This window comes from Ambystoma mexicanum, chromosome 9, assembly GCF_040938575.1.
Source record: "Ambystoma mexicanum isolate Mex_15411 chromosome 9, UKY_AmexF1_1, whole genome shotgun sequence".
Classification (NCBI taxonomy): domain Eukaryota; kingdom Metazoa; phylum Chordata; class Amphibia; order Caudata; family Ambystomatidae; genus Ambystoma; species Ambystoma mexicanum.
In genome coordinates this window covers 630,454,210-630,478,032 of record NC_090931.1, presented here as the reverse complement: position 1 = coordinate 630,478,032, position 23,823 = coordinate 630,454,210, and the positions used below count along the sequence as shown (strand labels likewise).

At 47.7% G+C, this 23,823-nt stretch overlaps 1 protein-coding gene across 3 annotated transcripts in view; it reads left to right on the top strand.

Moving 5' to 3' along the window:
* Nucleotides 1-23,823, top strand: part of SUPT6H (SPT6 homolog, histone chaperone and transcription elongation factor) — a 1,195,112-nt gene that overhangs the window by 379,847 nt on the left and 791,442 nt on the right. For all 3 annotated transcript variants that reach the window (XM_069615328.1, XM_069615329.1, XM_069615330.1), the window contains one exon: nt 10,775-10,929. In XM_069615328.1, the coding sequence (XP_069471429.1) occupies nt 10,775-10,929 (155 nt within the window). The remainder of the gene's footprint in view (nt 1-10,774; nt 10,930-23,823) is intronic.

Here is a 23,823-nt window from a genome sequence, read left to right as displayed (position 1 = left end):
GAAGTACTGGGTCCCGGACTCTGCCCCTATGTGCCTCAGAGCACAGCCGTCCCAGGATTCAGTGGTCTCCGTGGCGGCCAAGAAGAAATTGGCGGGGGCGGCGGCCTCAACTTCCACACCCCCCAGTCCCCCTGACAGCAAGGGGAAGAAGCTGGATGCCATGGGACGGGTCATCTCGTTGGCGGTGACGACTATTAAAGCGACCAACGCCCTCGCGATCATGGCACGCTACGACAGGGAGCTGTTGTTCAAGATCGCTCCCCTCCTGCACTTCCTCCCGGACGACAAGAGGGCTGAGGCCCTGGAAATCCTACAGGAAGGCGAGGTGGCTTCGGACCACACCATTACAGTGGCCACGGACATCGCCGACACTGACTTTCGCCAGATGGACAACAGTGTTTGCTTTCGCCGGCACAGTTGGCTCAAAGCCACCGATTTCCGCCAGGACATGCAGACCAGGGTTCTGGACATGCCCTTTGACGGGAACAACCTGTTCGGCAAGACAGTGGATGAGTCACTGCAGGCCATCAAGGTAGACACCGAGACGGCTCGGGCCTTGGGTGTTCTACGACGACGGCCGTCATTTCGGAACTCCGGAGGCAAGCAAGGTGCCTCCAAAGGATTCGGTGGCGGCTCCTCGTCGTACCGCCAAGCGGCCCGCTCCTACTCACAGGAAGCCTACAGAGGACGCGGCAAGACCGGAGGATCCCCTCATTGTCGGCAAGGTGGCAAGGCCGCCACAAAACAGGACTGACCGGCTGTGGCGTCGGGCCCCCACCCGAGCACCCCGGTGGGAGGCAGGCTGGCGAATTTTCATCACTGTGTGGGAATCCATCTCCACCGACCGTTGGGTGCTAGATGCCCTGGCCCGCGGGTACACTCTGCTGTTTCAAAGAAGGTTTCCTTGTATTCCACCCGTGGCCAGGAAGGAAAACCACGTCCCACAACTACTTCTGGAGGTACGAGCAATGCTAAGAAAGGGAGCTATAGAACTCGTCCCAAAGAGGCTCCGGGGCTCCGGATTGTACCCGCAGTACTTCCTCGTCAGGAAGAAGACCGGCGGTTGGGGACCCATCCTGGACCTTCGTCGTCTAAACAAGTACATCAAGTCCCAGAAATTACGGATGGTCGCCCTCCAGCACGTGCTAGGACAGCTGGAGGAAAGCGACTTCCTGTTGTCGCTGGACTTGGAGGATGCCTACTTCCACATCCCCATTCTATAAGGGCATCAAATTCCTACGATTTGTGGTCCAAGGGCGACACTATCAGTTCAAGGCCCTTCCCTTCGGATTGAAGTTGGCGCCCAGGGTGTTCACCAAGTGCCTAGCAGCAGTGGCTGCGCCTATGCCTGCAGGGGATCCACGTCTACCCCTACCTGGACGATTGGCTCATCCGAGCAAAATCAAGGGAACTCGCCGTCGACCACACAGCGAAGACCGTCCAGTGGCTCACAGATCTGGGATTTTCGATCAACTTCGCGAAATCCCACTTGGTACCGTTGCAAGACGCTCTGTTCCTGGGAGCCAGACTAGACACAGTGGCACAATTGGCTTTGCTGTCAGAGGAAAGGACGAAGGCCATCCTGGGCAAGGTACAACGGCTGTTGACCATGGACATGGTCAGGGTGAGGTCCATCAAGTCCCTACTCGGCATGAAGTCATCGTGCATCTACCTCTTGCGCCTTTGCAGGTTGCGGATGCGACCACTGCAGGAGCTCCTCGACGCCCGTTGGATTCAAGCGGCGGGCAGCTTTGAAAACAGGATCTCTCAACGAGACTTTCCGCCAAGCGATCCGGTAGTGGGGGACCCGCGCTAATCTAGCGGCGGGTATGGACTTCCAGACCCCGGCACATCAGGAAACGGTGACGACTGATGCCTCTCTGGAGTGATGGGGAGCACACACCGGAGATCTCCACGCAAGAGGTCTTTGGCTCCCGGAGGAGAGGTCACTACACATCAATGTCCTGGAGCTCAGCCATGTTCTGGGCCCTGAGGTCGTTCCTTCCGTCCCTCAAGGGCAAAGTGGTAAGGATATTCACCGACAACACCACCACGATGTTCTACATCCGGAAGTAGGGGGGCACCAGATCCCCAGCCCTATCCAAGGAAGCGCAGGATCTGTGGCACTGGGCCGTCGCCCAAGAGATGTTCCTGGTACCCTTCCATCTCGCAGGAATAAAGAACACCATTGCCGACTCACTCAGCAGGGAGCTGCGCTCATGCCACAAGTTGGCGCTGCGGCAGGATCAAGTGGATCTCCTATTCCGACGATGGGGCAATCCCCAGATAGACCTATTCGCGGCGGCGATGAACACCAAGTGCCGGAGGTTCGCCAGCAGGTTTCCCCAGCCGGGGAGCATGGCCGATGCCTTCTCATTCCCCTGGAACGCCTGTTCCTGTATGCGTTCCCACTGTTGCCTTTGCGACTCATCAGTCAACTCAGACGGTCCCGGTGCAGGATGTTCGTCGTCACACCGGCGTGGCCGAGGCAGATCTGGTTCTTGGACCTTCTGGACATGTGAGCGCCCCCCCCTGTCAAACTGACGGACGTGGATCTGCTCCTGCTCGCCAGGGAAGGAGGCGCCATCCTCCATTACGACCAAGGATCACTGAACCTGCAGGCCTGGCTCCTGTAGCACTAGAGTTCAGAGGGTACCATATCTCGGCGGACTGCAAAGAGGTGCTTGCAAAGGCCAGGGCGTCCTCGACTCGTAAGTGCTATGGACACAAATGGAAGAGGTTCTCCGTTTGGTGCCATGCACAGAAGATTAACCCTCTGCGGATTACGGCCCCGCAATTGCTGCCGTACTTGCTATCGCTGGCTAAGGCGGGGCTAGCACATGCCTCCATCAAGATCCATCTGGCGGCTATCTCCCGCTACACCAGAACTCTGGGTGGTCATCTCTGTGGTCTCATCGCCTGGTGAAGGAGTTAATGAAAGGCTGTTCCATGAAAGGCTGTTCCGATCGTTCCCGCCGGTGAAGGCTCCGGCCCCGGCGTGGGAGCTCAATGTGGTGTTGACCAGGCTCATGGGGCCGCCATTCGAGCCTCTGCATTTGGCATTGTTGAAGTTCTTTTCGTGGAAGACATAATTTCTTGTGGCCATCACCACCGTACGAGTGGGAGAGATTCAGGCCCTCCCTGTAAACCTCCATACCTGACATTCCACGAGACGAGGGTAGTGCTGAGGACGCACCCCTCCTTCATTCCCAAGGTGCCATCGGACTTCCATCTCAACGAGCCCTTGGTGTTACCTGTTTTCTTCCCATCGCCTTCGTCACTGGCTGAGAGGACTTTGCACTCGCTGGATGTGGCTAGAGCTCTGAAGTTCTACGTGGACCGCACAAAGAGTCTTCGGAAGACATCACAGTTGTTTGTAAACTTTGGACCTGTGAACCAAGGGAAGGCCCTCTCAAAGGCTTCTATTTCCAGATGGCTCTCCGGCTGCATCATGCACCGTCACCGGTTCGCAAACCGACCATTGCCTGGTCGTCCAAGAGCCCATTCAACCAGAGCGATCGCTGCTACCACAGCGTTCTTGTCTGTTGTGCCCCTGCTGGACATCTGCAGGGCTGCTACGTGGAGGTCGACGCACACCTTCATGAGATTCTACTGCGTCTACTGTGATTCCAGGGAGGAGTCCAGAGTCGGCCAGGCAGTGCTGCACAACCTGTTCGCTTGAAGGTGAGCCTGGTGAGGAGGTAAGAGATGCTTAATGTTGAGTTGTTGAAATGCTTAATGTTGAGCCTTGCCACCTCCTATGGTTGTGCATGTTTGTACTGCTATGTATTCTTGTATTCATGAGCATGGGAATCCATGCTAGACCCCATGCTGGAGAAGGAACAAGTTACTTACCTGTAACTGTTGTTCTCCAGCATGGGTCTGGCATGGATTCACATGCAAACCCTCCCTCCTATCCCTCTGCGGCTCTTCTCTTGGTGCTACTGCCACTTTACGTGCTACCAAATCTGAAGATGGCTGCCATGGGAGGGGCTTAGGTAGAGGGCAGTCATTGGCTGGGGGCAGTATGACCCACAGACCAGCGATTGGTTACTAGTAGAAAGACAGTTCAGAAACTAAACTGATTTTTTTCTTTACTGAGGATTCCCAGCCTGACTGGGAATATTCATGAGCATGTGAATACATGCTAGACTCATGCTGGAGAACAACATTTACAGGTAAGTAACTTGTTCCTTTCTCCACATCGGCATCAGCAGACCCAATACAAACATGCGATGTTCCTCAAGGTTCTTGCGTCTCGCCAACTATGTATAATATATTTACCAATCCCCTATTTGACAAATTGGACAGACTGGGTGTCACCTACACTAATTATGCAGATGACACCCAGATCCTCATTCCCCTTTCGGGCAACTATGTCTCTGATACAGCCTTGGGAAATTAAATACGCCTCCTCATTCAGGCATGCATGGCTACCCATGACCTCTGTCTGAATGACGACAAAACAGAGATCCTGATCCTTGGCTCTCCTGCCAACCTAAAACTTAACCCTAACTACTCTGCTTTCAACATTGATGGCAACATAATCACAGTAGCTAAAGAAGTGAAAACGTTAGGCTTTTACCTTGATTCCACACTAACATTGAGGAAACGGGTAAACTCTGGCATCATCCACTGCCTTCACATGCAAACTTATCAGGTCATGCAGACCTTTCCTAACGCAAGCCCATTGCATTATCCTTGCCAATGCCCTAATATTGTCAAAACTAGACTATTGTAACACCCTATTCCTGAGAGCTAACAAATACATCAGACAAAATTCAGATACTACAAAACAATGCCCTTAGAACAGCCTTGAACCTACCCACTAAAGAAAATGTATCTAACATGAGAAGAGAACACTGGCTAAAAATTTGCGACAGGATCTTACTTAAAACAGCTTTGCTAACATTCAAGTGCCTTAATAACGCAGCTCCCCCTTGCCTTGTGGAGAGAATAGTCAGAAGAACATAAAACGCTCCCCTCCAGAGCTGCTAACTCCCACTGCCCACATATAGCCAGGTTTATGCTAAAAAAACAGGCGGAAGTAGCTTCCCGGTAAAAGTTGCACAGTACTGGAATACACGGTTCCATGTAATAATGTCCCCCCAAAAATATCGCCATGCAAAAACATTGCTGAAAAATTGCCGTTTTTTGTGGGGGCATTACATGGAACATGCGGGGGACACCCACGCAACCCCTGCTGCCCCTGTCCCCATAAATATGGTCACCCAAATATCGCCACAACTTTTTTCCCGGCGATATTATTTACGGCGACTATATATATATGGGGATAATATTACTTAATACCGAATACACTCCCTCTTGATCTCAGAATAGACCAATCCTACCACAGCTTTAGGCTTAACATTCTCAAATGGCTACGATCGAACGACTATTACGATTAACATACACGGAGCAAGGTACCAGCCTCTGAACTATGGCTTTCGTCTATGATTCGGTACCTGATCCCCAGCTACTGTGTTGCCCTCCGTATGTACTCTGTATTGGATTCCCAGCTGTATTGTACCCCTCATTTATGTACGAATATATGTACGATCCGTAGATTGTGTAATGTATGTTTACATCTCACCTACATGTGTAACTAAGCTTTTAAGTTTCCCTTGTACTCTGTTGCACCCAGTTACCTAAGGGTTCGGTGCGCCCTACTAATTAATAAACCCAGCACACACCATTTTACCATAGGGTGCTGAAGGGGTTACCTAGTATCCCCTTTGTCTAGTTTCTCATGTAACATTTTTGTTAACCTTTATACAATTAATGGCTGGTGGTGGCAGTGCTTTACTTTTAACTACCGTTGTTTTTACCGCAGGCTGCGTTCGCTGCTGATGTAAGACACCAATGGGTGCCCATTTTTGTCAAAATGGCCTTGGTCGTCTTTTTTCGCCATTTCTTGTTGGAAAGGTCCTTATCAAGATTTACACTGCATGCCAAACCAGGTTTGGTCCCTTTGTTAGTTTTGTCTTTGGCGGGGATTCACGAGTGCAGCCCGCCTCTGGCTCCATTATGTCTGGCAGGGGCAGGAAGTGAGCGAGGTGCCCGAAACTCCCTGTACTTAATCCCCTTGGTTATAGGAATGCACCCAAAGGTGATTGGCTGGCTGTCCGGCAAGGACAGCCACCCTGCTGTTCGACTGACAGGCTAGAATGAATGGGAAAAACCTTCATAAAAGGCGAGGGTTTTTGGCTTGGAAGGCATAGACGACCACTGTACGAATGAATCCGAAGAGGAACTTGGAAGAGACGCCTGCTGCAACTCCTGGACCGTTGGTTTGCCCGGTGAAGCCCTGCTGCTGTGCTGAAGCTCCGAATTGCCTCGACTAGAAAAGCCCTTTGTGTTGGTGGGACCAATCGACTCCAAAGTAAGCCCGTCTGAACATCCCCTTGAAGTTGGCTATACTTCCACTTCTGCTGCTTTTGAAAACAAAGTGCCAGGGTGAGGAACACCAGATTGTGTGCGTTGCTTTTTTAAGTCAGACCCAAGCTCCAACAAGAGCCTCCGGACTCCCAGGAAGCAGGACTGACCGAACCTGAGCCACCTGAACAGAGTGCTGGACCCCAGATGCTAGGAAAGTCTGAAGCGGTATCTGAGAACCGCGGTGGTGCTATTTGCTATAGACACGAGAAGCTGCAACACCGAAGTGCCACTGATTTGAAGATTGCCAGTTGCTGTCGCTGACCTTCCCTTTGTAGTGCAGGTGTCCCCAGATGTCCTCCCTCTTGTCCCCCACGACTGAGGCCCAGGAACAACCGAATCTTCAGAGCTACACAGGACCAGAAGCCAGCTAGAACCATTTATTCTAACCAAAGTTACTATAAAACTAGGGGGACTTGCTGCTTGTTGTGTAGTCTTACTTGTTCTCAGTTGAGACTGGTATTGGTTGCTTTTGCAGAGTTTCTTGCAATTTTGCCCCTCACAAGCCTCCCAGCTTGTGGCCGTACATTGATTCTACATTTTCTACAAAGACTTCTAAAACATTGTGCAAGACTTCTACTTACCTGCAAGAAGTGCTTCAGCTCACCTAGACTGTTACTAACTTAACATTGGCTGTCCAGGCTCCCTGAAAGACTCTTCTTACCTCTGACTTTGTGCTTTACCTTTACTACAGGAAAGGGTTAATTTACTTTGCATTGGTGCTTCAAGAGTACTTACCTGCTTCTGAATATTTTTTAACCTTGGTTTTATTCCCCAAACCCTTTTCTTTGACAACAAACTCAGAATTGCTATAAATGTACCAGTGATATATTATTGTCCAGTGTCCTAGTTATTTAAGTCACATGAGGTTGTAGGAAGTGTCTGTGTGCCATCTGAAATGGGTACTTGCTGATTTAGAGAAACTACGAGTACGTATTTTAGAGTGTATTTGTGTTGCTTATATATCGCCCGTTCTGAAGAAGGCTTATTGAACTGACTGTTAAATAAATGGATAATAGTTTAATCAAGAAACCTTCAGTGTAAGGTTTTATTTGAATACTTGTCACTGTAAACTTGTCACTCTGTGTAAGGACACTAATGCTCACATTGACCCTTCTCAGCCACACTACCAACCTGTGTAGTACAGACATATACCAAAGGTTGGGTTCCTGTTGCCACGAGGACAAGGTTGTTGTAGTCTCCCAAAGGGTACTGCAAACAATCCTGCCTAATTGTTTATGAATGATAATAGTACTTAATCAAAATCAGGGAGGGAATAGTTAGCAGTTTAACATTCAGCCTGAAGTGTTGGAGTACATATTTTATCACACACAAAACACTTCTAGAGGCCCACTGTATAAACGTGGGATTACTTGCTAGTTTACAATTAATGTATTACCTCAAGAGATCCTAAATGCAGACTACCCTCACCTATTGTGGGGTATCTGTCTCTAGGAGAGAGGTGGTGTACCTATCCGGCGGGGAATGAGGGAAGATAACTGTCCCTGATTATCCAGTGATAGAAGTAGTAAAAACCTCTTGGTGAAGGCAAAGCAATGTCTCAAGCACTAGGGCCACATTTCTGTGAGAAACTATTTTCTGTGGGCCTAAAAACACTGTCTTTATTCAACCTTCGAAGAAGTGTGGACCCTAAGTTGTAGTCCTCTTGCTTGATTTAAAAGGCAAACACATATACGACAAATTACGATCAGTAAGAAAATCATAAAAAGCCTCTTCCATTGAGCCAAATACTTTGCATGACTATGTGTGCTCAATTGTCCAGCCCTAAAGTGGTCTCTTGATGATGTTGGCTATAGACCACTAATAATTTTAGGGTTCAGATACAAATGTTCACATTAGTACAGAGTTCTTGGAGAATCTGTTCTCAATTACAAAGGCATAGCTTCTTGTCAGTATCCATTCGTGCTCTTCGGGATATCCTGCTTAAAAAGGGGGTCTACCAGTTTTGATGACTTCCTTGTTTATCATCTTCTTCAGGACCTTGTTAGTTTTATTCTGTCTTCGTGAGATCATTGTTTCAGGTGGATATGGGGATCCATCACCCCATCTACCTAGAGAGACACCAAAGACTAGATTTGGTGTAGGTTCGTGAGGTAAGTATTTCTTCTTTTTGCATGCTAGCATACTTCTAATTATTTGCATATAGTAATAACTTTAGATCTACTATGAAATAACATAACAGGATTAGATCAGTTGTGCCCACATGGCCCCTTCAATCTGCATTCTCATTGTCACAGTGCTTCCCCAGTCATTGTTAAGAGTTACCTTATACCACAGACCGGGTAGTTAAGGTCTGCATGCTTTTTTTGGCCTATCCAGTCTCTCACTGCGCATCAATGATCTGGACAATCCCCGTTTGGGTCATGGGATTCCTAGGGAATGAGATATATAATAACTATCAATCTGCCCTGGTGCCCACAGTGCCATTGTTTTTGTATTCTACGTTTTGTTTGGTTTCAGTGCTGCCCGGTGTCTCAATTATGTGAGGCAGCCTCATTTTTTTTGTATCTAATGTCCTGCACAATTTGTAAAAAAAGCCTTTAATTTTTTTGGGACAGGAGTTTTTCTGCAGCATCCTACGCGTAATACCGCGTGCGGCTGCTGCGCTGCAAAGGTGTTTTCTTTTTTTTATCTCATTACGTCTCGGGACATCCGACCGCTTTCAGTTTTTATTTCTCTTTTTTTATATCTTTTTTACAAATTGCGCGATGCATGTTCAAACAAGAATGCTGACAACGGAGTTGCATAGGGACACTGCGCCCGTGTACATCTTGCAATTCCCTTAGTGCATGCAGATATATGTGCCCCGTTCTGTTAACCCCCAAATTGGGGTTCAGCGTGCTCGTCCATGGTATACATATTAGTGGAAGTCAACCTACAAAAGATCTTGTCTCTGTGTGACGAGTGCTCCCCTTGTCCGAACTCAGAAAGGGGCATTCACGTGCTTAGCCTGTTTCTTGATGAATGCCCAGCCTGCAGGGTGTATGGAACACTGTGAATCGCGCTCCTTTTGGCCAAACATAAGGGTTGCTCGGCAACACTCTGCACTACTTAAGTAGTGCGTTGTTTGTGTTGATGCCGAGTTTCCCGGCGTCCGTTTTGGAATGGACCTGGGATGCTATTTATTCTATAGAGTCCAGTGAGGTTTGGTGTAGCCTCAGGACGCTGCGTGGGCAATGTTAGTTATAGGTATTTATAATTAAAAGTAAATATGCATACTTGGACAAAATGTTCAGAGCGCGGTGTCTTCATACCATTTGCCCTAACCACATGCTTCTATTGCAGTTTTTTGTACACACTATTTAGCACTACCTAGTCATTCTGTTGAAGGTAACGCAGGCAAAAGACAAAAATGCCTCCTTAGTAGACACCATGGTAACGCCGTAGTATATGGATGCAGCAGGGTGACCTTGTGCTCTACCCCCGCAACTCGTATATATTATAGTGCAGTTCTCATGTGCCATTTTAAATGGGATCTACTTCATAAACCCCAGTGCATGCCATTGTATCTGATCATTCAGTCCCTTCTTCACCTTGATAAAAGAACTTGCCTTTTTAAAGGAGTCTATTTGCCTGTGTGTATATATAAAATAAACCATAATTTTTTACAATACATCAGTTTATCAGTGTTTTAGTTGGCCATATGTATGCTAGAATTTCTTTGTACCCATCTACAGCCCTCTTTCCCCCGGTCCCCTCCTATTATAGGTCTGTCTGCTCTGTCCCCGCTACCCTTATATGCAGTACAGGATTATATTAAGTGTTGGACTGTTGTGTATTGCCTACTTGTATGTTTTTATAAAGCCATTGGGTGGACTTTAGAAACATTGTCCTAACATCACCTACTTCCATGTTTAATACTGGCAGTTTGTGGGAAACCTTGCAATATGTTTGTGTTTTTATTTCCCTCCAGAATGTGTTTTTTCAAAGGATTGTCCAGAGAGCCTTGCTTAACTTAACTTTTCCTGTTTTGGAATGCATTGTACCAGAATATGTGAATACTGCAAGGGGAAAAAAAAATCCTGAATACCAAAATGTTTAATTCATTCTTTCCGCACCTTTCAGCACATTTATATGCCTGCACACCCCCGCTCATATTCCCTGCAAATTATAGATGATCATATCCGCTCCCCCCCCCACGCACACTTCCCCCTTCATATAATTGCGCTGAAATGCGCAGTAAAGTTTTAGCCATTTTGGAATTCTGAATTTTGGCCATGAAATTGAGTGATGGCTACTAGCAAAATGTTAGGCTTCAAACAATGCTAAAGATGGTTTATCTTTGGTTTTACACACATTGTCTTTCTTCTCCCTGCAGGAAATTGATGAAGCTCATTATGCCTATTCCTTCAAGTACTTGAAGAATAAGCCTGTAAAGGAGCTACGGGATGATCAGTTTCTTAAAATGTGCCTTTCTGAGGAAGAGGGCCTGCTTTCTATTGAAATCTGCATTGACATGAAAGGCGTGGATGGGTAAGAAAAGCAGGCCCTCTAGATAATGTCTTGTTTGTGAATTTGCCCTGTCTATGCCCCTGCTCTGTTGTTGGGATGTAAAATAATCTGTCCTAACGGTTTTCAGTGTTCCACTGTTAATAGGGTTTTTCAATGTTGCCACCTGGGGTTCGACTTAAAAATGATAATCTAGGTTTAGCAAGGGTATTCACGGTTAGGTAAGCTTTTCATACCAATGATAAATCTTCTTGACCTGTGTCAAACCCCAGAACATTATGCTTTACCTGGGGGATTATTTCTCCTTCTGCCTCGGTGAGTGGAAACCTTTTCCACACTCACACCATCTTTTAAGGGTGCCATATTTAAGACTTTCCATAGTGTCTTTTTAATGTTATCCTCATTAGCAACTTTTGGTTTACACCTTTTTATTGTTGCAGGGTTGCCCTTGGGGCTCCCCTTGAACTTTCTCTGGCTAACATTGTGAGAACTGAGTTCTCAAGGATTGAAAGTATATTTTATCCTCAACTTTATTTAGGTGAGACCAGCACACCTCACCTTATGTGGAGTGCTGGGGAGATACAATGTTTCCCTTTTAACTATAACAATTCTGTTACAGGGACAAGCTTACTTTTAATGGCTGGTGGCAGCAAACCTTTTTACTAATTCAGTGCACCTTTACCGCGGGCTGTTCCAACATCCCTGGTAAAGGCTCCCATGGGTGCTCATTTTACCAAAATGGCCCCCGTCATCTTTTTTCAACAATTTTAGTGTTACTTTTCCTTTCTTGTTCCTTCCCCTGACCTCCAGGGCAGGAGACTCCTTTGTGTCAATTTTATCTTCGGTGGGAGACCTTGGTCAAGCCCGCCCAGGCTTCAGTGTCTGTGAGGGTAGGAAGCGAGGCTGGAGTCCAAAACTCTGCAGTCCTTTGTCTTCCAGCCTGAGTGTGAGAATCAAGTTCTTCCTGGGAGGCTGGCTTTCCAGAAAGGATTGGCAACACCCCAAGTTTGAATGTTGCAAGGCTGTTTGATTGGCTGGGTTCCTGCATAAAAGTCAGTTCTTGGAAGCTGTAGAGGTAGTAGACCACTGGAACCAAAACTGAAGAGTAAGATGAACTCGCGGCTGAGACTATTTCCAGTGACCGGAGAGCCTGCTGTGTACCAGAGCCTGCTGTCGCCTTTCCTTCCAATCGACCTGGGTACTCAGAAAACAACGACCCAGAGCTTGATGAGACAACTAGACTCAAAAAGACCTGCATTTTGAGCCGTGCCGTGACCGCGACCTTGCAGGCTGCCATACCCCAATACGCGGGTACCTTGAGCCATTGTGCGGGGCACAGTCTTCCGAATGCCGTATCTCGCTGAAACTTTGTGGGCATCCTGCTGGATCACCAGAGGCATGATTCCAGTCTGGAAAGTCCCCTAACCAGAGTGCTGGACCTTGAAAATGATGAGAATCCGTCCAGCAATATTCGGTCGTCTTCTGTGCTCCTGAAAAAGGTGTCCAATCCACAGAGCCGCATCCACCCGTGTGGAAAACCTTGCCTAGAACCATCCCAGTGATCCTTGCTGCAAAGGTCCTTCCAGTGTTCTGTTTTCTTGATGAAGAAATTAAACAACCAGGTTTTTGGCTGCAGATCTGGATGATGTCCTGCTGCAAAAGGTTCTTCTGTGCTGAGGTACTGTGCTGGCTTGGGTATTTACTTTAAATCTCTTGCGATTCCTGTGTAGTTTTGGGGTGTTTTCTGTGATTGGGAGTCCTCTCGTCCAGTGCACCCAGGCAACTGCTGGAATCCTCCTAGGGTGTCTTCTGTGAAGCCCCCGGACCCTCAACTAACTCTAAATTAGTTACTTGTTCGAACACTCTTCCTTAGGAACTCTGATTTGGTAACTGTAACTCGGAGTGAACAGTTATTACTTATCTTAGTTCTGCCATTCTGAAAAGTGTATATTCAAGGTTGTTTTACTTAACTTAGAAATATTTTGTCATTCTGAAAAGTATATGTAACCTCTTCCTTTATTTGGAAACCGTTTCGCCATTCTAACAGAAAGTAGATGTAAGGGTATATTACTCAACTGTGATTTGGTTGTGTCGCTTCCTAAAAGCAATGCTGTTGGTTTCACTTCACTATTCCTGTTAGGATAAATGCATGAGTGTCCCCAACTGGGTCTTGCTTTCCCGGACTTGCTGTTAGCCTGTCTATAATAAGTCTGCCTTAGGTTTTACTTGTCTTTAAGTTGCTGGTAGCTACTTTGAAAAGTACATGGGTTTTACTTTCCTTGAGTTAGCTGTGTGCCATCCTAAAGAAGTTAATGTGTACCTCAATCTGTGTTCCACTGATTTGAAAAGCAACTGCATTAGTATATTACATTAGGTTTTAACTTCCTAGAATAGCTGGGCCATTCTTGGTGTTCTTGAGGTGTAGCTCACCCTTTTTTGCCTGGTGCCATCATGAATTAGTGTAAATTGTTCTTGCTTATCTTAGACTGTGTTCCACTGAGCTGAAAAGCAACTGTAATTATATATTACGCCAAAAAGGTCTTACTCACCTAGAATAACTGTTCTCCTCAAAGTAGTTATAGGTATATACTGTTCGTTGATTCTGTGTTCAACTAAACGGAAATTTATCATGGTAACAGGGTTGGTTGACGTGATTTAATTGCTGAGTGTCACTGCATAACTGACATGGTCTACTACCCTTAACTTACTGTAAAGTAATAAATAATTACCTAATGGTTTTACACCCCATGAATAGGTGTTGCCTATACTAAATGTGTTTGATAACATCGGACTTCCCTAGAATTACTGTCAGGTATTCTGAAGATTTATGCTTTGTTCAATGTACCTTCAAGCATTGTGGTGTGTTTTTATAAATGTTTGACTCTGACCAGTACTTACTCCAAGACTTAAATTGGCCTACTTGTATTTATAATAAACCTTTATTTTTTATAATACGTCTGGTTGTAAGTGTTTCTATTGAATCCTTGGTATACTACAGGTTCTGTGTACTTTCCTACATCCCTCTGACCCCCCCGCGAGATATGTCTGACTGCTCGGTCTACGCTACCATATACTTTGGTGGTACTGCTTTATACCAAGAGCGGAGTCTTGTACTTTCTCAGTTAAATGGTTTTACTAAGTCCTGGACTTCAGAAAAACTGTCCTAACATTCACAACCCCATTTGAGCAAAACCACTCTGTTGTAGCCGTTCCATCAGCAGGGCTGATCCGAGGAGGACGGGGGTACTGTTGTGTATAGGCTAACACGTAGCAGAATGTATTGGGAAAAGACACTGTTGGGACAGATTTTCTCAAGTCCAACTAAGGGTTTAGTAAAACCATTCAACGGAGGCAGCACAAGACTCCACTCTTAGTGTAAGGATGTACCACCTGAGTACATGGTAGCGCAGCCAGGCTTATCTTAGAAGGGAGAGAGGGCTCTTTGTTTTTGTTTAATTACTTGTATTGCGCTCCAGACCCTTGGGTATCAGGGTGCATTGCATAAGATCACTTACAGCTTAGTTACACATCATAATCACATACAGGTTGCATCTTAGTTACACAGCAAAGCAAGTAATATACATACATGTTATTTAGGATAGAGTCAGAATGTATCCTGAAGATGCAGGTAAAACAATAAAGGTCGAGAAAAGTATATACAAATGTACAAAATTGGCAATAGGACGGTAGGGAATTAGTAAATTATCGGTAGGTCTAGCATTACTTATCTGAGTCTTTGAGCCACCTTATAAGGTTCTGACTGAATTTAAGGTAGGATTGATCCACTCGCAGAGGAGGGGGTAGTGAATTCCAAAGTTGAGCTGCTTTGACCTGGAAGCTGCGTCCTCCAATTCATGAGAGTTTGAATCTTGGAACTGAGAGGCAGTTAGTGCTAGAGGATCCGGTGAGTCTTGTGGGAGTAATTTTGGTATGTCTCTCTGAGAGATAGCAGGGTGCGGCGTTGTTTAGGCATTTGTATGGGAGTGAAGCAACTTTTAGCTGGATTTTTTTTTGTTAGTTGAGAGCCAGTTATTTGATTTTCTTGTTTCGGAGATATGATCTCTCCTAGAAATTCCAAGTGCTGCTCTAAGAGCATTATTGTGGAGGAGCTGGATTCTCTTGATAGCTGCCTTATTGGCCTCAATTTATAGTGTGTTTCAATAATCCACCTTTGAGAGAATGAGTGCTCTAGCAAGGGTAATGCAGCTGTTGTTGGATAGGAAGGGTTTACCGGCTCTGATCAATTTGCAAGTATATGCGGTGGCTGAGGCCATCGTATTAAGCTGCTTATTAAAGGAGAGGGTAGAATCCAGGTAGACACAGAGGGTTTTCATCTCATTAGCGAAAGTGATAGGGTTATTGTCAATGTTGAAAGTGGAATAGCTGGGTCCCAGTTTTTTGAGAGCGGAAGAGGTGCCTAGGATGATAATCTCTAGGCATACTCCATGGTTAGCCATCCATGCGTGGATGAGATACTGTTCAAGGCCAAATCCTTGTCATTATCCCCAGTAAGTGGTAGGAGAATCTGAGTATCATCTGCACAATTAGTGTAGGTGATACCAACGTGGTCCAGATCATCGAAAAGGGGCTTCGTGAAAATGTTATATAGTGCAGGGGAGACTGTTGGGGAGAATTCTCCAAAATGGCTAATTTCCCTTACCTACCGAGTCCCTCAGCAGCTTTGCTGGATTTCTAGGGTTTATTTTTTTCACCTGGTAAGAGTGTGAGCCTTTTTCCCACTCTTAGATTTGTTTTGCTGTGTGTGTTTTTACCAATTGTGTGATCTTGGGCTCTGGAGCCTCACCTACTCCATGGGCATCATTTTTTTGGTACACAGCACTTTCAGTGCAGTGACACAGGGTTGTCTTTTAGACTTCCCACTGACTCCATTTTTCTGGGACTGACTACTGTCTCCCAGAAACATGTAAAGTTGCCATTAACGTTATGTAGTCTCTTTAAATCACAGACCCAGTACTCCCCATGTTACATTGAGTATTGGAAAGGGTTAATTCTTATCCCTTTTTGTCTGTTTCTCTTGGAGCACTGTTTCACTCCCTTTTCATCAAGACTTGGCTGGTGGCAGTGGTAAGTACCCTATTTTTCATACTGCGGTTATCTTAAATAACCATGGCATTGTTTCAGGCCATTTTATTAGCCTCGAACATAAACCCGCTTGACCAAATATATTTTATTTCGGCTCCGGCTGGGTTTATGCACCATTTCTTTTATGTAAAGTATTTCTCGTGTTTTACTCTGCGCGCCAAACCAGGTTTGGTTCCTTTGTTTGCTGTCTTTTCACAGGCTTCTGCACAGAAGCCCTCAAGGCGCCTGAAAGTCTGGGTAGGCAGGATGTGAGGGAGGAGTCTTAGGACCCCTGCCATGGGTTCCCTTGGTAACCCAAGTCGCACTCCTGTTTGATTGGCTGGGTGACTGTCCTTGCTAGGACAGCCACCATGCAGTGTGATTGACAGCCAGGCTGTGTGAATGGGGGAAAACTGCATAAAAAGCAGGTCTCTGGGACTGGAAAGGCAGAGTCGCCACTGGAACGAAAGAACCGACGTGAAGCTGACAGAAGAGGACCCCTACAACGACTGAACCGCCCAGTGAAGCCCTGCTGCAGGTCCGAATCTTCAGAATCCGACGACAGAGAGGATCCTCCAGGAATCTTCCGTTGAGCTGGTGTGACCAACCAGTTTGCCCAAGTTCAAGCAAGGACCCCGCCTCTGGTCGAATCCGCTGTACAGAGCCACAATGTGCCGGATAGCCAGGAAGGTCGGACCCTGCTTGGGTTTTAAGGAGCGCGCACCCTTTATTTGTTGTTTCGCTCTGCTGCTGGTTTCTTCCCTGGGTAGTGCAGGACCCTCCAGTCTTCCTACTTCTTGTCAGTCCGACAGTCGCTTCAGGAACCGTGAGCCTGCAGGAACTACCAGGAACGTCTGCCTCAGCTACAGCTTCTTCTCTGTTTTAAGGTATTGTGCAAATCCGGTTGTTCGTTTTGTTCTGACGCGGTGAAAGTGTGTGAAATCTTTCTCCAATCCGAGGGCTTGTCCTTCTCTTCTCTTTGAACTAACATTTCTACTGACCAACTTCGTCCGAAACTCGTGGCACGAACTTTACCACAAACTACCCTGATCTGTGTGATCTTGAGCAAAAGACTTTTGACCTATTGACTTTGGCCCTAAGCCTTTTTTCCCTGATTCTGTCACTGTAGTTCCTCTTGCTGAATTGCCCTGAGTATTTACCTGTTGGTGTGGTTTAATTTCTGTCTAACTTTCTTTCCGCCCCTTTTAAAATTTCTGGAGTGCCATTTTGCTCCCACTTCATTTTGTGAATTTAACTTGTCTGGAACTTATTGAGTGGAGTGGTGTATTAAGTGTGATTTTTTTTTTTTTTTTTTTTTTTTAAACTGCTTAACTTTAGTGAAATGTTATACAACTGATGTGTAAATAAATGTATTTCTGATGTTTGTTAATCTGCTTAGAATCACATGCTGTGCATAGTCCGACATCCAGTGGTCACTGCGGTGTATTGCATTTTGTTTTTCGTAGTCGAAAAGGGGACGTCGACAAGGCGTGTCTAACACTATCCCTATAGTGACATGCGTTGTACCCACAATCCCTCACGTGTCGAGGTCCCTCAGATTGTTTTTTTCCGCCCAGTTATTGGTCGCCTCTATGCGGAGCTCCTAGAGAGACATTGCGAAATTATTTCTTCGACCCTTGGTCGTTTATTATTAATATCTAACACATAGATCCCTCCCTCGACGAAGCTGCAAGCTGTTTCTCCGCCGAGCAAGATCTTCGACGGAAGGACGAGCGGAGGAGATCCTTCGGCATCGCCGAACACGTGGCCTGGCCTCGCCGGCCTTACACAGTACGGAGAGTGGGGTTGTGTGATCTTTTCTTTTCACTCCGAGAATGCCTTTCTCTTTTCCCTCCCTCTCTTTCGAGGTCTTAATCACACTTCTTGCCCTCAGCTATGGAGTGGACGCCCTTTAGGTTTTGCCCACTTTGCAAAGGCAAATATACCTGGAAGGACAAGCACAAACGGTGCAACTGTTGCTTGCCCCTCGATCACAAGGACAGCTGTGTGGCCTGTAAGTTACTTAAGCCCAAAACTATAAAGGACCACAGGGTCAAAAGGTGGGCGGCCTACGCCATGTCTAGGTCAGATTCCTCGCCCGCTGCCGCCGAATGTGACGAGGACAGTGATTACACGGCCTCCGTAATGGAGGTCGTAGACCTCTCGAGGGAGCGTTCTCGCTCCTCCTCTTCGTCCGTCCCCGACAAGCCCAGCTCACGCCCAGTTTATGGGGATGAACACCCCGGCGACAAGGACGCACACAAGAAATCTCATAAACACATACCCCACGGCACGCATTCGTCGAAGACGAAGGCAGCCATAGCGCCAACTGAGGCGCCGGGCCCACCGGCGTCTTCCGCCGACCGTAAGGGTCGCCAGCCCTCCCCGCCACTGCTCCCGCGACAGGCGACCGGGCACTCTGGAAATAAGGGCGCTAACCCCAAACCCTTAGGCGGCGACGCGCCTCGTAAGAGTGCGCACGTTGCCAGTAAAGACTCGACGGTACCTAGTGCGACGGCGAACGATCCCTCGGCAGACAGAATGATCGCCGAAAGCCTCGCGCGTATATCTTCTAAGGACGGCCAGAGACGGACGACAAGTGACACGCCAAAAACCGCGCACAAGGCCAAAGAAACGCCGAAGGCAACGGAAAGTAGACTGGGACAGCTCCCACCGTCGACGGAAAGCCCTAGCCTGCCAGAACACTTCTCAGAAGGCGAAGGCACCTTATCCTCAACGCTATGGGACAGATCTAAACGAATACAAGGAGAAGAAACTCCTTTTTCACTCCCAGACCGCTCTGGCCTACCTCAGTGGACCTTAGAGAAGTTCCAGTCCTGTATGGACAAGTTAGACAGATTCATGGCCATTCCTGAAAATAGGACACCTAAAAGACCTAGGGAGGTACTCCTAGAAAGTCCAAGGGCTAAATATCCGAAGTTGTTCTATAACCCCTTTAGGGAGGATATGAACTCTTACGACCTCACCGAAGAGGACACTCACTTCCAGGAGGGAGAGGAGTTCACTAATGATGAAAACCTACAAGAGGGAGAAGGCTTCCATGAGGACACTAACATAAGTGAGGAAGGGTACGAAGAAGACCCAGGTGAGGGTGACCCAAATCCCTGGCAGTCACCATCAGGGTCTACAGAGCCAGACATTATAGACATCAGGTCTCCTCAGACCACACCAGTCGGGAACCCTTCGCCTGTTGACGATCAGCCCACCTTTAACGCGCTGCTGAGGAAAGCAGCAGCACATTTTGAGGTCGAAACTGGGGAGGTCACCCCAGACACTGACTTTGTGGAAAGGATTATCAAAGAAAAACCCCCCACCAGCCAAACAATTCCAATACTCGCCTCTGTTAAGAGACGAATCAACCCTTCACTGGCCACCACTGCACTAGTAACGGGGGTTAATCCAAGAATCGAAAAATTGTTCTCACCCTCTCAATCAGACCCACTATATATTAAGGGTCACTCAATCCCGGACTCCTTAGTATTGACTAACACTAGGAAAAGGGCTGGGGTTCCACTGTCTACCAGCGAGGCACCCCCGGATAAAGAGGGGGAAAAAGCTTTATTCCCTAGCCAAAAGAATTACCACCTCAGCAGCGTTCTCAACTAGAATTGCCAATAATAACACATTGCTGGCAAGCTACGCTGATGCGTAATGGGGAAAGCTTAAGCAGGACATCAAGGAAGTCCCTGAACCCCTAAAAACTAGATTGCTGGCTACAGTTAATGAAGGGTCTCTGGTCAACCAATGCATCGTTAAGAATACCCTCGATGCAGCGGAAATGCTGGCCGCTCTTTGGTACAGGGAATTCTGCTGAAGCGCCACGTCTGGCTTCGCAATTCCGGGTTTAAGGCGGAAACGCAAGTGGCGCTCATTAACAAGCCTATTGAAGAGTCTAACCTCTTTGGAAAGGCAGTGGACGACGCACTGGAAAATGCGAAAAAAGAATTTGATACCATAAAGAACTTGGACCAAATCTCAAAGCCCCCTAACAGGCGGGGATTTGGCAACAAGCGTTCCTTTCGTGGCCAACGCCAGCAACAGAACCAACAACTTCAATATTCTGCCAACAACTACCAAAGTAATAATGGCCAGTACAATCAGAGAGGTCAACGCCGTGGCAAGGGGAGAGGCCGGGGTTCCAACCCTAGAGGCTCCCAAGCCACCAACAACACCAAGTGACGCGAAGATTCGGGTCCCCTCCCATGCATCGCCGGTCGGGGGCTGGTTAACATCCTTTTTTCCAGCATGGGAGGGAATAACATCAGACCGCTGGGTACTATCCACCGTAGCCCGGGGCTACTGTATAGAGTTCAACAGTTCCCCAACATACAGACCCCCGAGGGGACGACGCATGACACCAGAACACCTCGCCATCCTTCTCCAAGAAGTGGACCAGCTACTGGAAAAAGGAGCTATAGAGGTCATGCCTCTATCTCAGGTAACGGAAGGTATTTATTCAGTGTACTTCCTTGTACCCAAAAAGGATCTAACCATGCGCCCTGTATTAGATCTGCGCCCAGCAAACAAGTTTGTCAAACCCCAAAAGTTTTGTATGGTGACCTTACAGGAAGTGATCCCACTGCTATCACAGGGAGATTACATGACAACACTGGACATGAAAGATGCATACTTTCATATTTTAATGTTGCCAGCGCACAGAAATACCTCAGGTTCATGATAGAGAGCAAACACTACCATTTCAGAGTGCTACCCTTCGGCATATCATCTGCACCAAGGGTATTCACGAAAGTACTGGCAGTGGCAGCGGCCCACCTGCGCAGGTTATCCATCCCAGTATACCCTTACCTCGACGACTGGCTCATAACAGGGGATTCTTACGAGACATGCTTCTCAAACACCCAAAAGACTGTAGACCTTTTGTTCCAACTGGGCTTCTCCATCAACGAGAAGTCCAGCTTAGACCCCAGCCAAGTCAAACAATTCCTAGGGGCTCCAATTCGAACAAAGGATGGCCTCGTCTTCCCCTCCAACGAGAGGGTCCAAAACATGCTGTTTCGGATCCCCCAATATGTGGCAGGTCGGGAGGTGACGGTGCGCAAAGTGATGCGCTTGCTAGGAATGATGGCGCCATGTATTTATTTGGTACCTCACGCGCGCCTGCGCCCAATGCAAGAGTGGCTCAACAGCCAGTGGTATCAGGCCAGCGGACAATGGGACGATCTAGTGGTGGTCTCGCAGGCCTTGGTTCTCTCGCTACGGTGGTGGACAAAGGAAAACCTGGTAAGAGGGAAACCCTTTGCAACACCCGCAGTGGAAGCCACTCTAACCACAGACGCATCCCTCACAGGATGGGGGGGGCTCACCTATCCCATCAGACTGCTCACGCAGTGTGAACTCCGAGCGTAGCATCCAAGCACATAAACCTACTGGAGCTACTGGCCGTCTTCAAGGCACTAAAAGCCTTCCAGGAACACCTACAAGGGAAGACAGTGATGGTCCTTGCGGACAGCACCACAGCCATGTACTACCTCAACAAGCAAGGGGGCACCCACTCTCCAGGACTGTCCAAGCTGGCCCAGAATATCTGGAAGTGGGCTCTCAAACACAACATGTTCCTACTGTCGCAACATGTACCAGGGGAACTCAATCTGCTAGCAGACGAACTCAGCAGAGACTTCCCTTTGCCCTCAGAGTACGAATGGCAGTTGCACGAAGACATCGTCTTCGACATCTTCACACAATGGGGATTCCCAGAAATAGACCTGTTCGCAACTCTGGAGATCTCACAATGCCAAGATTACGCCTCCAGGTACCCCCAGAACCAATCCAAGGGGAACGGTCTATCGATTCCATGGTCAGGGAAATTTTCTTAGGCCTTTCCCCCGACTCCCCTTCTCAACAAGATTGTGCACAAGATGCACCAGGAACAAGTTATCATGATACTAGTGGCCCCTATGTGGGCCCGGCAGCCATGGTTCGCTCACTTGATGGAGATGTCTCTATCTCCCCCAGTGAAACTTCCCTGCCCGCACAACATGCTGTCACAGGACAAGGGCAGGACACTGCATCCATGCCCTCAGACCATGAATTTAGCAGCCTGGCTCCTGAGATCATAGAATTTGGACACTTACAACTCCCGCAGAGATGCATGGACATCCTCAGGGAGGCTAGAAAGCCTAACACTCGTCACTGCTATTCTAGCAATTGGAAGAGATTTGTCATCTGGTGCAGAGGAAGAAGCATCGACCCAGTTGACTGCTCCCCCACGCACATTGTCCTGTACCTGACTCATTTACTGGACTCGGGTCTAGTGTTCAATTCCATTAAAGTCCACCTAGCGGCACTTTCTGCATACACCACTTCCCAGCTTAGTGTCGTGGTGGAAAGTCCCAGTTATCAAAGCCTTCATGGAGGGAGTAAAGAGAATACACCCTCCGATAGCAAACCCAGCTCCCGGCTGGGACCTGAATGTGGTACTTACCAGACTCATGGGCTCACCCTTTGAACCCATGCACAAAGCAACTCTTAGAGACCTCACTCTTAAGACCGCTTTCCTAATAGCTATCACCTCCATTAGAAGAGTAAGTGAACTACAGGCTCTTTCTGTTCTAGACCCCTTTGTAGCAGTTCACAAAGATAAAGTGGTTCTACGCACGCACCCAAGGTTTGCACCGAAATTAATCTCAAAATTCCATGTAAACCAGTCAATAGAACTACCAACGTTCTTTCAAAACCCTTCCAGTTTGGGAGAAAAAAGTCTGCATACACTTGATGTGCGCAGAGCTGTCATGTTCTACATGGAAAGAACCAGACCACTGAGAAAGACTAATCAGTTCTTTGTCTCGGTGGCAGCAGGAAGAGAAGGAGATGCAGTTTCAAAATCCACTATATCTAGATGGATTGTTCAATGCATCACTCTCTGTTACACTCTTGCTAAGAGAGAACTACCCTTCAAGCCAAGAGCACATTCTACTCGAGGCACTGGGGCATCCATAGCATTCATTGCAAATGTTCCCCTTGAGTCCATCTGCAAAGCGGCAACCTGGAGTTCTGTGCACACCTTTACAAAACACTACTGTCTAGATGCACACTCTAGATCTGACTCCCAGGTGGGACAGGCAGTATTAAGACATCTTTTCTCTACTGTTTTTTCTCATAACCCACCGCCAACTCCGGGTACTGCTCGCTAGTCTATGCACAGCATGTGATTCTAAGCAGATTAACAAACATCCGAAGACAATGCATTACTTACCGTAATAGCATTTCTGGTGATTGTCTGCTTAGATTCACATGCGCCCTCACTACCTCCCCGCTCGGGGTGGAAGGAACATGGACGTCTAACTACTTTTTCTCTTTATGTACTCACTCACTATTGCCTTGGGCTCCCTCATGGCAGAAAAAATACAATCGGAGGGACCTTGGCGCGTGAGGGATTTTGGGTACACTACACGTCACAATAGGGATAGTGTTACAGACACGCCTATGCCGACGTCCCCTTTCGGTCCCCTAAAGACACGATAGCCCTTGTTTGGCCTAGAGGCCGTGTGTTGCAGGACTAGGGACCTCACTCGCCGTGCAGACGCCATTTCACCAGGCGCTACACAGAGGTGAGTGAGGCCCAGCACAAGACCCTCCTGAGTCTCATTTTAATGATTTAGAGGCCCGGTGTGCCTCCTGGTACCGGCGCCCACGTGTTTTAGTATCCCCGTTCCGCTTCCCATTCCTCCCCTCCCGCCTCCCAGCCCGCCCCCGGCCCTTGATTGGCCTAGAGGCCGTGTGTTGCAGGACTAGGGACCTCACTCGCCGTGCAGACGCCATTCCACCAGGCGCTACACAGAGGGGAGTGAGGCCCAG